We start from the raw sequence: 14639 nt of genomic DNA, 5'->3' as shown, positions 1-14639 counted from the left end.
TGTTGGAGGCACCATCCTGCACTGACCAGGGTCTGCAGGTGGCAGGCATGCCACCGCCAGCCTGGACCCCAAGCCCTGTTCTTATGGCCTTTGTTGCATGTCACAGAGGCCCCATCCAGGGAACTTACAAGCCTTCTCCTGGACGCCACCCCCGGGTCTGTCTGGAATGTGTGCACCTGTATCCTAATGCCAGCTCTGGGTCCTCTGACACCATTCTGCTTCAGAAGCAGCTCCAAATCCGTATCAGCAGAGGGGACGAGTCCCTGGGCTGTGACTGTGCGCTTCTAGCTGCCTAGGCGTGCACCTTCCATCCCAGGAGTCCTCTTTCTCCCAGTCCCGGTCAGGAAACAGGCTCTGAGAAGGGCGTCGCCCGATGGCTGGTGTGGCATTGACTTAGCCGCTAGCTCCACTCCCACAATTTAAGAATGGGGAGACCACCAGGACCCGAAAAGGTAGAGCTACTCACCTCACAGCTCCAGCAGGCTACGTCGCTTCATTCCCAGGCCGAAAGCGGCCACAGTCCCCGCCAGAAAGGAGCGATTCTCTGGCACCGCTCCTCGAGGGGGTCAGCATGCGCAAGAGGCGCAGGCATCACCGGCTGGCCCGACTCCTCACCAAGCTTCCCCCGGAGCAGCCGCGCAGCGCCCAGCTCGTGGCAGACGGCCGGGTCCTCTGTGGAGCCATCCCCGACCGTCCCGGCCTGGAGCCCCGCCGGCGGCTAGCCCGGCCGCCAACGCCTCCCCTCCCCTCCCCCTCAATCCCGCCCCCGGGGCCGCCCCAAGCTCCCACTGCGCGCCCCCAACGCTCTACCCACTTCCCGATGCCCGCCCCCGGCCCCCCCAATGCCGTCCCGCCGTGGTCGCCCCGGGTTCTCGCACGCCCCGCCCTCGGTTCCCACCGCTCCCCGCCTCCCAGTCCTCCATCCCCTCCGGGCAGGGCGCGCCCGAGACCCGCGCCGGGAGCGGCGGCCGGGGCCCCGAGTGGCCGGGAGGGGCTGGCGGGCTGGCGCGCGCGGCTCGGGTTTCGGCCCGCCCCCGGCGCCGGCGTGATCCCCTCCCGGGCGCGGGGCGGGGCCGGGCCCAGCTGGCCGCGCTCCGGGCGCTATAAGAGGGCGGCGGCCGCGGCGCGCCCTGCGCGGAGCTGGGAGCGCGATGGTCGGCCGCCGAGGCGCGGCAAGATGCTGGATGGGTCCCCGCTGGCGCGCTGGCTGGCCGCGGCCTTCGGGCTGACGCTGCTGCTCGCCGCGCTGCGCCCTTCGGCCGCCTACTTCGGGTAGGTGCCTTCGGCGGCCGGCGCGCACTGGTGGGCGGGGGCGGCAGGGCCGGGGCGGGGTCGTCCGGAGTCCCTGAGGCACCCGGGGTGGCTGGGGCCGGGGCGCGGCGGGGCCGCCGGGTTGCCTGGCGCTATTTGTTTGCGGCGCGCGCGTCGCTCCGGCCGCCGCGCGGCACGGCTAGAGAGGCAGGCGGGTGGACCCGTCGGGCTTGCGCCGGGCCGCGGTCCTCCGTGACCGCCGAGTCGTCGTCGTCGTAGTCGCCGCCGCCGCCGCCTCCGTGAGCAGGACTGCCTCGCGCTTAGGGATTGGGATCAGGTCCCGACTTCCTTGGGCCGCTGTGTCGTTGCCAAAAGGCTGGAGCCTGAGTCCTCAGCCCCTGGCCATCGCCCACCTAGCAGCTTCCCCTCCTTTCTCTTCTCGAGAAGTTAATTTAACAATAACAACAATACGTACAAAATCCAGATGTTCCTCGCGCTGAGCCCCAAACGGGGAAGAGAGAGAGAGAGAGAAATCCTCCAAGCTGGAGGAATTTATTTTTCTTGCGCTTTGCTTCTAACGCTGTGGCTCGGGCCCCGGCCCGCGGGAGCGCGTCCATGGGACCTGGCCGGGAGCGCAGGGCCCGGCCGGGGCGTCCCGCGGTGTCACTGCCCGTGCTCGCGTGTCTCTGCAGCAGCGCTTTGCGGGGCTGTCGGCGCGTCTCTCTCTTTCTTTCCCTTCCTTCTTTCCTCCTCCTCTCCGAGGTCTGGGATGCCGGGTCCAGCGACCTTTACAGGGACCCTCGCTGCGCTTTGGGCGCGCTGAGGTGCAGGGTGGCGCCGTGCGAGGCAGCGCCCCTGGCCTCCCCGCCACCTTCCCGCCTCCTACCCCGAGCGCCGCCGCTGGGAGCCCTGGCTGGCCTTCGGATCCCAGCCCCCGACCTGGACGCCCTGGGCCGTTCACTCGGCCGGGCCGCCGCCCTCCGCCGGTCACCTGTTCCCGGCCTTCTGGCCTGAGCGCCAGCGCTCGGCGGGCTGGCCGGCAGAGGGCCCCGTTGGTCCAGGAATCTGGCACCCGCCCGGGCAGGGAGAGGCCGCCTGGGCCGAGGAGCCCTGCAGGTGTATCCTGTTCTCAAAGAAAATAAAATATTTTCATGGGAAACTTTCCCTTTGTGTTTTTCTTTCTCCCCCTTTCTTCTCTCTGTTCCTTTCTTCTGGGTCGTCTTCCAGGGTCAGCCCGGTGTCTCAGTTCCCTGGGGCCCCCACCCGCAGCCCTCTCCTGGCTCCAACTGTGGGTACGGCCCTGGGCCTGGGCTGGCACGCCACGGCACGCCATCTGTGCAGCCCGTAGCCTCACCCGGGAGGGCAGGAGGGAGGGCCACAGGTCCGTGGTGACTCACCGTGGCCTTGTCAGCCAGCTGTGCTTCCCTGCTCTCCGGCCCAGCGGAGGCTCTGCTTCTTGGGCTCGGGACACACCCTGGGCTTGTTCGGGCTGCAGTGGCTTTGTCCCTGCTGTGATCCGATTCCTGGAGACGGGGTGGCGCTGGGTCTTGGCCTCTCCTTCTCTGACCTATCTCTGGGCTTTGTGCCCTGGAGAAGGTCAAGGGGCTCTGCTGCTTTGTGTGCGTGTGTTTCAGCTCTCTTGCAGACAGTAAGTCCAGGCTGGTGCCAGGCGCATAGCAAGGACTTAAGTGCTGCTGTGGCTTCTCTGGCCGGGCCCCCTTGGCCCTGCTTCTTGGCTCAAAAGGACCCATCAAGGGAGAATTCCTGAGTCCTGTCTGAGGGCAACTCTCCATGTAGCTGCCCTGTGGGAAGTCCAGAGGGCAAGCGTGCTGCCTTTGGGGACAGCTGGCATTGCAGAGGGCAGCTAGGACTCTGTTTGACTGATGGAGAATGAGCACCTTCCTGAACTAGGGGCTGGGGGGCATCCTGGGTCAGGGCAGGCCAGGTTCCATCTGGGCTGCTGGAGGCCTTGGGCCCCCCTTAAGTCAGTTCCCAAGATTGGGCTGGGGAGGGGAAGCAGGGTACAAAGGGCTCCAGGCTGGGTTGTGTGGAGGCCTCTCCTGCTGTGGTTCCTGGCCCAGCAAAGGCAGGGGGTGGCCCAGGGCATTAAAGGCCAGGCGGGGTTGGAGCTGGAGGGGGGCTGGGGTGGCCCTTCCCAGCTCCAGTCCAGGAAGCAGGGAGAAGGGGCTGGGATCTAGGGCCGTTTTCTCCCTTCCCCCTCTCAAAAGCTCTGCCTGGCACGGAGGCTCCCGGGCAGGAACGCGGCTCCAGTTACAGCCCAGGAACCCGGAGAGGAGAGGCTGGCCTGGGGGAGGGTCACGTGGACCCACGGGAGCCCTCCCTGCCTGCTCCCTGAGCTGCAACCCAACCCTGGCTGGCGCCCGCTGCCTTCCTAGAGGCCTCTGGCCACCAGGCTGGACCCCCTCTGGGGAAGAGGCTCCCCCTTGGCCTGGCCCTGCACCTTGGCCTGGCTAGCAGGTGGCATCTCCATCTGGTTCTCCCATGGCTGTGTCCCTGTGCCTCCTCGCTGGCCTGGCCCCAAGCCCTTCTAGACAGAGGGGTAAGCAGGGAGGCCGGCCCGAGGTCATAGGGAGGACTTGGGGTGCAGACTCAGACCCTCTCCCCAAGGTTACAGCAAGAGGGTGGGCCTGGTGGTGGTCTGAGGACATGGTTTGTCCTCCATTGGGAGGCCCCTCTCGCTTCACCCTTGCTGGGTTGTGGTCTCAGCTGAGATGGTAGATCCGGATTAGACGCCGGGGCTGCTCCTCTGCTGGGCCCAGACCCTCTGGATATGGAGTCAGGGCTGGGCCTGGGCCTGGGGCCTGTTCCTGCCCAGCGGGGTTTGGACCCCCACCCCTGGCTGCTAGGCTGCCTGGCTCCCTGGCACCTTGCAGCCCTTTCCTTAGGGGTCCCGGGCTGGCTCGGGACAAGGGCTGAGGCTTCCCACTGGAGTTCTTCTTTAAAGACCCTGAGGCTGTTTTGTGGTGGTGGCCCTTGCAGTTTACATCACTCAGGAAACATTTGCAGGTTACTTTGGGGGGCACGATGGTGGGAGGCCAGGCCCTGCCAATTTGCCCCCTTCTCTGGGCCTCAGTAGCCTGGAGGCCTGCCTGGAAGAGGCATAACCAAGGCTGGCACTGAGGGATTGTTGAGGTGCCCCCGGCCATGGCCCCACAGCCAGCCATCGGGGCTGGAAAGGTGCTTGGAACTGGTCCAGAAGCCAGGCTGGAGGGAGTGACCACTGTGAATTGTGGGCCTGGTGGGCCTCAGGGCTGGCCGAGGCTTTTTGTTATTGGCTGTAACTCACGTCCTGTAAAATCCACTCTTTTAATGTATACAGCCCTGTGATTTCAAGTACCTCATTTGCCAGGCCATGCAGCTCTCACCACTGTTTAATTCCAGAACATTTTCCTCACCCCAGAAACCTCACACGCATTAGGCAGTCGCTGCCGGTTCCCCTCCCCCAGTCCTGGCAACCACTCATCTGCGTTCTTTCTCCGCGGGTCTGCCTGTCCCGGACGTTTCCTAGAAATGGAATCCTATGCCGTGTGGCCTCCGCGCCTGGCTTCTCTCACTCAGCATCACTGTTGTAGCACGCATCAGTATTGCCTTCTTTCTTACAACTGAGTTAGACTCGACTGGAAGACTCTCCGAGAGATTTTTTGACCCGTTCATTAGTTGACGGACATCTGGATCGCTTCCACCGTTTAGCTGTGATGGATAATGTTGCTGTGAGCATTGGTATGTGAGGTTTTGTGTGTGTGTGTGTTTTCAGTTCTTGGGGTACATACCTAGAAGTGGAGGTACTGGTAACGCTGCATGTGATGTTTTTGTTTTTGTTTTGTTTTATTGAGACAGAGTCTTGCTCTGTCACCCAGGCTGGAGTACAGCGATGTGATGAAGGCTCATTGCTGCCTCCACCTCAGAGGCTCAACCATCCTCCCGCCTCAGCATCCCAAGTAGCTGGGACCACAGGCACAAGCCACTAATCCTGGCTAATTTTTTTAAATTTTATTTTTTGTAGAGACAGGGTTTTACCATGTTGTCCAGGCTGATTTTGAACTCCTGGGCTCAAGTGATCTCCCGCGTCAGCCTCGCAAAGTACTGGGGTTACAGGCATGAGCCCCTGCTCCCCGCCTGCATTTAGGTTTTTGAGGCCCTGCCAAACCCTTCTGGATGCAGCATTTTACATTTCTGCCGGCAGCACAGAAAGGCCTGTTTCTCCACTTCCTCGCCAACACTAGTTTTCTGTTTTATTTTCTACTGCAGTCATCCTAGTGGGTGTGGAATGGCACCTTGTGTGGCTCTGATTGCATTTGTCAGGTGGCCAGTGGCGCTGAGCATCCTTTCGTGGCCTCATGGGCCATGTGTCTTCTTTGGAGAATGTCCATGCAGCTCCTTTGCCTGTTTTTAGTGGGGCTGCTTGTCTTTCTCCTGTTGAGTTATGAGAGCTCTTTACATATTTGGATCTCTCCTTGGGCTGAGGAGAACCTTGTCTCTAGACCTGTGAGCCTGTGGGCACTCTTACCCCTGCACAAGGAGCCAGTGACACCCTGGCAGCCCCACTGGGTGGGTGGGGGCAGCTGGGACATCCCCCATTTCCTAGAGCCTGGTGTGGGGCAGTTCTGGGTGCTCAGGGGACTCTCAGAGGAGGCTGCGGAGAGGCTGCTGTCGCGGGCGTGGGGAGGGGATGTGTTTCTCACATTAGTGCCAACATCAGACCCCGCAGGGTCCAAGAGGGAGGCCGCCGGCTGTGGGCAGGACATACCCTGCCTGGTCCCATGGCTCTGCCTCTCTGAGCATCAGGCCTGGGGCACAGCTGGCTGCCTGGACGAGGGGCACCTGTGGGTCCCTGGCAGGGCTGGAGAAGGAGGGGTGGGCCTGAGGTGTGGAATCATGGGGCTGTGTGGTGGGCAAGAGAAGCCTGGGAAGGGGCTGGCAAGAAGGCGGCATCTGGGGTGACCCCTTGGCTGGGGCCTGGGTCGGGTGCTCTGAGCACTGTGGGCCAGGGGGTTTGGGAGCAGCTGAGAGCTCAGGCTTAGGTTTGGGCAGGCGCTGTCCTGGAGACCCGCCCCCTCCAACAACTTAGGACACCCCAGGAAGCACGTGGGGCCTGGCATCAGGAAAAACGGCCACACAGAGTGCTCTGGAGGGCCAGAAGGGCAGGGAGGAAAGGGGCCAGGCAGCTGCCTTGTTTCGAGAGATCATGGAAGTGGCTCAGTGGGGCAGACCTCAGCAGAGGGCTGAGAAGAGAGGCCCTGGGGGCCAGGGGACTCCCTGGCGACTTCTTAGCATGGAAAGGAGAGGACAGGGGCAGTGGAAACTCGGGGCATTTCTCCAGGACTCCTGGCCTGGGACCCCGTGGCCAGTAGAGGGACCCAGGTGCCTGGCTTCCCTGACAGTGGGGCCGTAAGTGGGAGGGTCTGGAGTGTCAGCCTCATGGCCCCTGCAGGCACTGGTGGCCATCCTCCTTCCTGCTCTGCACCCAGGGGCCTTGGAACCCCCAGCCTCTCCCTGCCCCACCTGCTTGGGGGTCCTGGCTCCCTGGAGGGTGTGGAGGGTGTGCAGTAAGGACGGAGCAGCAGCGCCTGGCCTCCCACAGCTGAGGGAGCAGATGTCCTGCCCACAGCCGGTAGACGTCTGGTTGGGGAGACAGCTGGCCTCCTCTTGCTCCTGCCCTGCTGCAGGCTACAGAGGGCCCTAGTGCCTGCCCTGGCCTGGGACCTTCCGCCGGCTGCTGGGATGGCCCGGGCTGGGGGTGCCCTGCTCTGGGGTTTGGCCATCAAAGAAGCGTGTGGGTGACTCTTCCCCTAGGAAAGAGCACACAGGCACGGATACCTCCTGGAGGCTCTGGACCCTGGGGCAGGGAGGAGGTGATGCCTGTGGGAGGGTGGGGGCCGCGGGAAAGCGACACCTGTTGACAGGCCTTGGTCGCGCCACCCGATCCCGGCTGCGGCACGGGCTCCCTTTGTGCATTGTGCTAGGCGGTGGGGTCAGGACCGGTGCAGTTGTCTCGGAGCAGGGTGGCTCCCACAGGAGTGTCTGTGGGACTGGGGACTGAGCCAGGCCCCCGGAACCCAGAAGGCCAGCCAGGAGTGGGGGTTCCCCAGACCCCATGCCTTCTGGCTGGAAGTTGACCTCTGATGGGGCCGACCCCAAGGGTCAGGTGAGGCCCTTGGGGCACAGCGGTGCCATCTCCCCTGTGCTCCCAGGGCCTCACCTGTCCCTCGAGGTCGGCCCCGGCTGCTGCTTCTTCACGAAGCCCAGTGACTGCTCAGATGCCTCCTTCTCTCCCTGCATGCTCAACTCTGGGGTCAGCTAGGAGGGTCCCCGTGGAGTCTCCTCAGATGCATCCTTCTCTCCCTGGTTGCTCAACTCTGGGGTCGGCCAGGAGGGTTCCCGTGGGGTCTTTTCAGAGGCATCCTATTCTCCCTGGTCGCTCAACTCTGGGATCAGCCAGGAGGGTCCCCTTGTGTTCTCCTCAGATGCATCCTTCTCTCCCTGTTCGCCCAATTCTGGGATTGGCCAGAAGGGTCCCTGTGGGGTCTTCTCCAAGCTGCATTCTGTGTGCCCCCCTACCCCAAGACTCCCTCAAGCCTGAGGCTCTCCCTGCCAGGTGGATCTGTGTCACTCATTCACCTGACAGCCCAGCCCCGGGTCCTACAGGACCCTGACTCTGGCAGGGCTGTGTCTGCACTTGTGGCCAGACGTAGTGCAGTGCAGACGTGGCTGCCAGGCTGCCGCACCTTCCTGTGTGTGGATGGTAGGCCAGGTGTTGATGGCCCCACCAGAGCAGCCATGCGGAGTGCAGCCCCAGCGGGGATGTGACCCTGGTTTTCCTTCAGGGGTCATTTTCAAGTACATCCGTGGTCCAGGCCAGGCAGGGTGGCAGGTGGCTGGGGATGGTGTTGCTGTGCCTGCTGACCTGGGTGGCACTGGGCTGCCCCAGCTCCGTGACCTGCAGCCTGGGCCCTCCCTGGAGCCTGTCGCCCTCCCGGCGTGGTCCTGGCTGGCTGGGCGCCGCTGCCTGCCAGAGGAAGCCCAGCTGTCCAGCTGGCAGTTGCAGCACCTCAGGACCGGTGGCCGGATGGGACGATGGAAAAAGGCAAGCCGCAGGCTGCATTTGTTTTTCTTAGCGATACCTGAGGTCAGTGCAGCCAGGGGAAGTGGGCTGGAGGTCTGGCCCAGGAGGAGCTGCTGCCAGAGCCTCCCAGAGCTGGAGAACGTCAGGGCCGGCATCCCACCTGGCCTGATGGGGACAGAGGCTGCAGCCCTGGAGTCACTGTGGGTGGGGAGGGGAGCCAGATGGACTTTGGGATGCCCCCTCTGTGACACCCACAGGAGAGTGATCTCCAGAGGGGATGACAGTGTGGGAGGTGACACTGGTGGCTGCTGGAAGGTTGCATGGCTCTCGCTGTCCTGCTGACCAGTTGTGTGGGTCTGCGGCTGTCTGGGAAGGCCATGGGGGGCTGTGGTCACTGAGCACAGAGGCCTCCTGGAAGCTTCTGCTCTTCACCTTTCCCCCAGGAGTCCTGTGTGCAGCCTTGGTTGCCTGTCTTGCAGCCCACAGACCAGCCATGCCCCCTCTGGGGTCCAGGACCCTGCCCCAGAAAAGGGCAGTCAGCCCAAGTGCCCTGGGGAAGCTGGGCTGGCCTCTGTGGTTTGGTTTGGGGGACCCCATGGATGCTGCAGACACAGACAGGGCAGGGCTTATTCCAGGGGCTGCCGTGGGACACGGTGCTTTCAGCAGGGTGGAGGGGGGTGTTTCTGTCAGGCCGGAGGATGCCTCGCCTGGCAGGCACCTGGGCATCTGCACAGGCCACCCCTGCCATCCTTGCAGCATGTGTCCCACCTCCTCCTGGGTGCAGCTGGGCCCTGGTGGCATTACATCCCTGAGGGACACAGCAGACGTGCTTGGGCTGGAAGCTGGGCTAGGGGTGGGTTGATTTGCAGACCACGGGACGGTAGAGAGTTGATCTCAGCCCTGGTTTCTCAGTGCTAGAATTTGTTTTGATTTTGTTTCACACAGAAATTAAACGCTGCCTGGCAGGACTGAGGTTTTGCTGGTGGGGCGTTGTGGCTTCTGGAACTGCAGTCTCCTCTCCCTCTGTCCCAGCCTGGGGAAGAAAGCTGGGTCCCGGTCAGGGTGGCTAGATCTGCTGGCAGGAGGCAGGGAGGTCGGAGGCTGGCCTTGGTGATGTGTGCTCCCTCCGTAGGACTTCCTGTCTATCGTGCTGGGAGCCGGAAGGAGCCTGTGGCTTTAGGGACCGGGCAGTGTGGGGTGGCTAACCCTGTGTGTCTCAGGTTCTCTCTGGGGACAAGGCCCATTTGGCTGCCCTCAGGCTCAGGGCAAGGTGTCTGAGTGTCTGGGTCCTTCCAGGGTGGCCCAGTCGCCAAGCAGCCAGGACATGGCAGCATCAGGCCTAGCCCGAGGAGCAGGGGGCCATCCCCAGACTCAGCACCATGTGTGCTAAGCTCCACTCCTGTGGGGCTGGGGAATGGTCTCCATGGAGCTTCTGCAGGGGTCAGTGCTGACCACCGCGGCCAGCTTCCAGGGCTCAAGGAGGTGGCCGGGTCACCGCTCCCTGGAGCCACCTTCCCCATGGTCCCTGAGACCAGCATGTCTGCGGCCCCATCTGCAGCGTGGAACTGTTCTGTGTGCCCTGTGGCATGGCAGCCGCAGCCACGTATGGGTGTTGAGACGTCTTCCTTCTCTCCAACTGGCCTGTGTCCTCCTGCATGGCTGCACCTGGAACAACAGTCAGAGGTGGGAGGTGGCTGGGGCTTGAGGGGTATGGGTGTCCCGTGGAGCCGTCGTCATCCGGGCCCTTCACCGGGGAGAGCAGTCATGAACTGGTGCTGCCATGGGCCTGGCAGGGGTGCCGCCAGGTCAGAGGCCACTTTCAGGTCCCAGCCCTGCCTCTGTACTCACAGGCTGCACAGGCCGCTACACTGTTTAATCCCCTGAACCTCAGTTTCTTGCCAGTGTAGCAGAGTAAAAAACACACTCACCAGGTAGTTTAGGACATGAAGACACGAGACACTGGAGAGCATAGATGCCCGTTTTCAGCAACAGGCCCACAAGACTCAGAGGCTTTTCTGCTTGAAACAACTAAAGCTGAATTTTTACATGGATCTTACGTGTGTACATGCATGTATATGTATGTGTGTGCATGTATGTGTGTTTGCGTTTGGATGGGTGTGTGCATGTGTGTATACATGTATGCATGTGGGGGGTTGTGTGTCTGCACGAGCGTATGCGTGCATCTCTGGGTTTATCGGTCATATGGGTGTGTCTGTGTGTACACATGAATGTATGGGTGTATCTGTGTGTATGGGGGGTTTGTGTGGGTGTGTGTGGGGGAGTTTGTGTGGGTGTGTTGTTGTCTTTGTGCATGTGTGTGTGTGTATTTAACTTTGTAAGTGTCAAAGAGCTGATGAAATGGTTGGTAGGGATCTCTAGAAATAGCAAGAATAGATGCTGAACCAGAAAGTGTGAAGTTGGTTTGGTCTCATGGGATGAGGGTGCATAGTAAAGGCCAGGGCCCGCTAAGGAGAGAATACTCAGAGGAGACCCTCCTACAGCCCCAGTGGACCCCAGGGCAGGGCACAGCCACCACGTGTGCGCTGAGGCCTGAGTCACCAACGTGGTCCCAGGCCCTGGCCTCATGCTAGGTTTTGGGTGGCCTGGCTCTGGGACTGCAGGTGGCCCTAGAAGCCTGGCTGGTGTGCACATAATGAGGTCCTTTCCAAAATCTGTGCTAGTGTCCTGGGACTGCTGTCAGGCACCACAGACTGGCTGGCCTAAAACAACAGGACTTCTGTCTCAGGTCTGAAGGCCAGAAGTCTGAAATCACAGCGTCCGCAGGGCCATGCCCCTCTGGAGGCTTGAGGGGAGGGTCCTTCCTGCCTCTTCCAGCTGCCAGTGATGGCTGCGAACCGTGGGGCTCCTTGGCTGGTGACTGGCCACTTTGCGCCCTGCCTCCATCTTCACGTGGCCCTCTCATCCGCCTCTGTGTCTTCTCCTTTTTCTTATAAGGACAGCCTCCGCTGGCTCTAAAGAGCCCACCGTGTCTGGGATGATCTTGCCTTGAGATCCTTATCTCAGTTATTTCTGCAATGCCTCTTATTCCACATAAGGCCCCTGACTGAGGTTGCATTAGACGCATTTGGTGGGGGACGCCATTCCACCTACTGTAGTACCTTTATCCTCTCCTTCAACTTGTTTCTGCCAACTGTTTCCTCAGTACAGTGAGCAGCCCGGGGTCAGAGCTAACCAGGCCTGCACAGAAACACAACGGGGGCCTCGAAAAGACAGCCGCAGCCCAGGAAGCGGAGCAGCGGTGCTGAGTGCAGCGGCTCTCCTCACTCTACCTCTAGGAAGGAAGACACTTGGGGATGGCTGCAAGGCTCGGGAAACCACAAGGACTGACCCAGCAAGTTTGGAAAAACCAAATAGAGCTAGAGGGGGAAAAAAGTAAGTAATGGCCTGATTTAAAAGCAGATTAGAAACAGCTGAAGGGAATTAGCACACCGGCAGATAGGTCAGAAGAAATTACCCAGAGTATACCAGAGAGGTGGCGAGATGTCAGACAGAGGGCAGGACACCTCGGCGACACGGGGAGGCCATGCCGGAGGCAGCCAAGAAGGGTGCGGGAGTGGGACAGGGCTGATATGTATGAGGGGAGAGGATGAGAGTTTTCCGAAATTGAATAAAGCTGTAAAGAACATTCCAGAAGCCCAGTGTCTTCCCAGGCCAAAAGTAAAAATAAGTTCACCCTGGAACATGACACATTAGAAGCACACAGCATGCTGGGCATAGTGCCTCATGCCTGTGATCCCAGCACTTTGGGAGGCTAAGGAAGGAGGATCACTTGAGTCCTGGAGGTGGAGGCTGCAGTGAGCCAAGATAGCGCCACTGCCCTCCAGCCTGAACAGAGCAAGACCATGTCTCAAAAAAAAAAAAAAAAAAAAAAAAGACTGGGTGCAGTGGCTCATGCCTGTAATCCCAGCACTTTGTGAGGCTGCGGTGGGTGGATCACCTGAGGTCAGGAGTTTGAGACCAACCTGGCCAAAATGGTGAAACCCCCGTCTCTACTAAAAATACAAAAATTAGCTGGGTGGCCAGGTGCAGTTCCTCACGCCTGTAATCCCAGCACTTTGGAAGGCCAAGGTAGGTGGATCACCTGAGATCAGGAATTTGAGACCAGCCTGGCCAACATGGCAAAACCCCGTCTCTACTGAAAATGCAAAAAAATTAGCCGGGCGTGTTGGCAGCCGCCTGTAATCTCAGCTACTTAGGAGGCTGAGGCAGGAACAATCGCTTGAACCCAGGAGGTGGAAGTTGCAGTGAGCTAAGATGGCGCCACTGCACTCCAGCCTGAGCAACAGAGCGAGACTCCATCTTAAAAAAAAAAAAAAAAAAAGAAAAACTGCACAAGATTGAAGACAGAGAATCATGAAAGCCATCCAAGAAAGAAGAATACAGATGAAGCATGAGGACACCAACAAGCTGGCGCCAACCTCAGGAGGCGGAGGCCCTGCTGCATAACAAGATGCAGGAAGGAGTGAGGGCAGAGCATGGGCTCTGAAGGTGCCAGGAGGGAGTGCTGACTGATAAAACAGTGTCTTGTTGGGCCCCCAAATGGAGGTAAAACACGCAATTAGCACATAACTCAGGGTGGGAGTGTCGATGGGAATGTGTTCTCTGGCCCTGTGCTGCCCAGGTAGAGAAGGCACTGACCAGCATCAGGCTTAGGTAGGTCACAGACACATGGTATAGCATTGAAGGTGACCGCGGAAATTACAAAAAAGACTATGCAGCTTCAGATGAGCAGAGGGAAAATGTGGAATAACAACAACAACAACAACAACAACAACAAAAACCCAAAAAGAGGAAAAGTGGATCAAAAAACCCAGGACAGGCATGGTCAACAGAAAGGATGAGACGAGAGTAAACTGAGGCCCCAGACCCTAGGGGATGAACTGCTCCAGGCGAAAGGCTGGGTTGATTGGAGTGTGGTTAGGGGTTAGTCTAATTTCCCTGTAAGAGACACTCCAAGGACAGAGGATTTAGAATGTTAGAGGAGGGGAGAGAACTCACCAACTCAGAGGGCTTAGGGCACAGAGGGAATCTCGAGAGAAGAAGGAGGAGAGGGCCAGATGGTGAACCAGACTCTGCAGCATGACCTGAGTCTGTGACTTGGTCTCTGGCAGCCTGAGATTGTGACTCAGGCTCTCTGTGGCAAACAGAAACCTAGGCTGTTACTGGGGTCACAGTCCCCACTATAGTGAACTGGAGCTGTGACTCAAGCTTTGTATGTGAACTGAGTCTGACTCAGGCCCTGTATGGTGAACTGAGGCTGTGACTCAGGCTCTGTATGTGAACTGGTGGTGTGATCTGGGGTCTGCTTGGCAACCTAAGGCTGTGGCTGGGGTCACAGTTTCTGCTATGGTGAACAGGGGATGTAACTCAGGCTCTGTGTGGTGAACTGGGGCTGTGACTCAGGATCTGTATGGCAAACTGAGCTGTGACTCAGGCTCTGTATAGTGAACTGGTGCTGTGACTCAGACTCTGTGGTGAACTGGGGTTGTGACTCAGGCTCTGTATGGTGAACTGGGGCTGTGACTCAGGCTCTGTGTGGTGAACTGGGGCTGTGACTCAGGCTGTCTATAGTGACCTGAGTCTGTGACTCAGGCTGTCTATGGTGACCTAAGATTGTGACTGGGGTCACAGCCCCCACTATGATCAGCTTGAGCTGACCTGAGGCTATGACTCAGGCTCTGTATGGTGAACTGGAGCTATGACTCAGGCTTTGTAGAGCTCCCTGAGGCTGTGACTCAGGCTCTGCATCGTGACCTGAAGTTGTGACTGAGGCTACAGTTTAGGAGCAACTGAAATGATGACAGTGATAGCTTTAAGTGCACATTTTAGAAGAGGAGAGAAACTAGAACACACAGTACTGTTGAGAAGCTAGAGAGAGAACTACAGGCCAACATGAAAGGAAATAGAAGGAAGACATTGGAAATAGTGCCAACAGTAATTACGTAAGAGTAGACATGCCGTAGAGATGACAGCTCACTTCTTGGAAGTATCTGAGACTAATCCAGAAAGATGAGGCTCATTGCATTAGTTTCCTGTCTAGGGGAATCCCTACAGATTCTTCAGATAAAAACAGGAGAAAGCAATTAATAGATTCATGACAATAAATCTGAAAATTTAGATGAAACTGACAAAACCAGAAAAGAAAAGTAATAGAAACTAAGTCAAGATACAGAAATATTCATTAATCCTATAATAATTAAAGAAAATGGGGCATTGAGAATATAAAGTGCAGCAACATTGGAAAACATCTGAGTTCCCAAGGGATTAAGCACAGAGTTTCCCT

The 14639-nt window shown here is 59.2% G+C and overlaps 1 protein-coding gene across 1 annotated transcript in view; it reads left to right on the top strand.

Moving 5' to 3' along the window:
• The first annotated feature begins 1132 nt into the window (after nucleotides 1–1132).
• WNT9A (Wnt family member 9A) overlaps nucleotides 1133–14639 on the top strand; it is a 29397-nt gene continuing 15890 nt past the window's right edge. The window contains exon 1 of the mRNA XM_032137705.2: nucleotides 1133–1272. Within this exon, the coding sequence (XP_031993596.1) occupies nucleotides 1178–1272 (95 nt within the window). The 5' untranslated portion in view covers nucleotides 1133–1177. The remainder of the gene's footprint in view (nucleotides 1273–14639) is intronic.

Source organism: Hylobates moloch, unplaced genomic scaffold (assembly GCF_009828535.3).
Source record: "Hylobates moloch isolate HMO894 unplaced genomic scaffold, HMol_V3 SCAFFOLD_18, whole genome shotgun sequence".
Taxonomy (NCBI): Eukaryota; Metazoa; Chordata; class Mammalia; order Primates; family Hylobatidae; genus Hylobates; species Hylobates moloch.
Note: the sequence above shows the minus strand (reverse complement) of the source record. Positions and strands in the feature narration are given on the sequence as shown.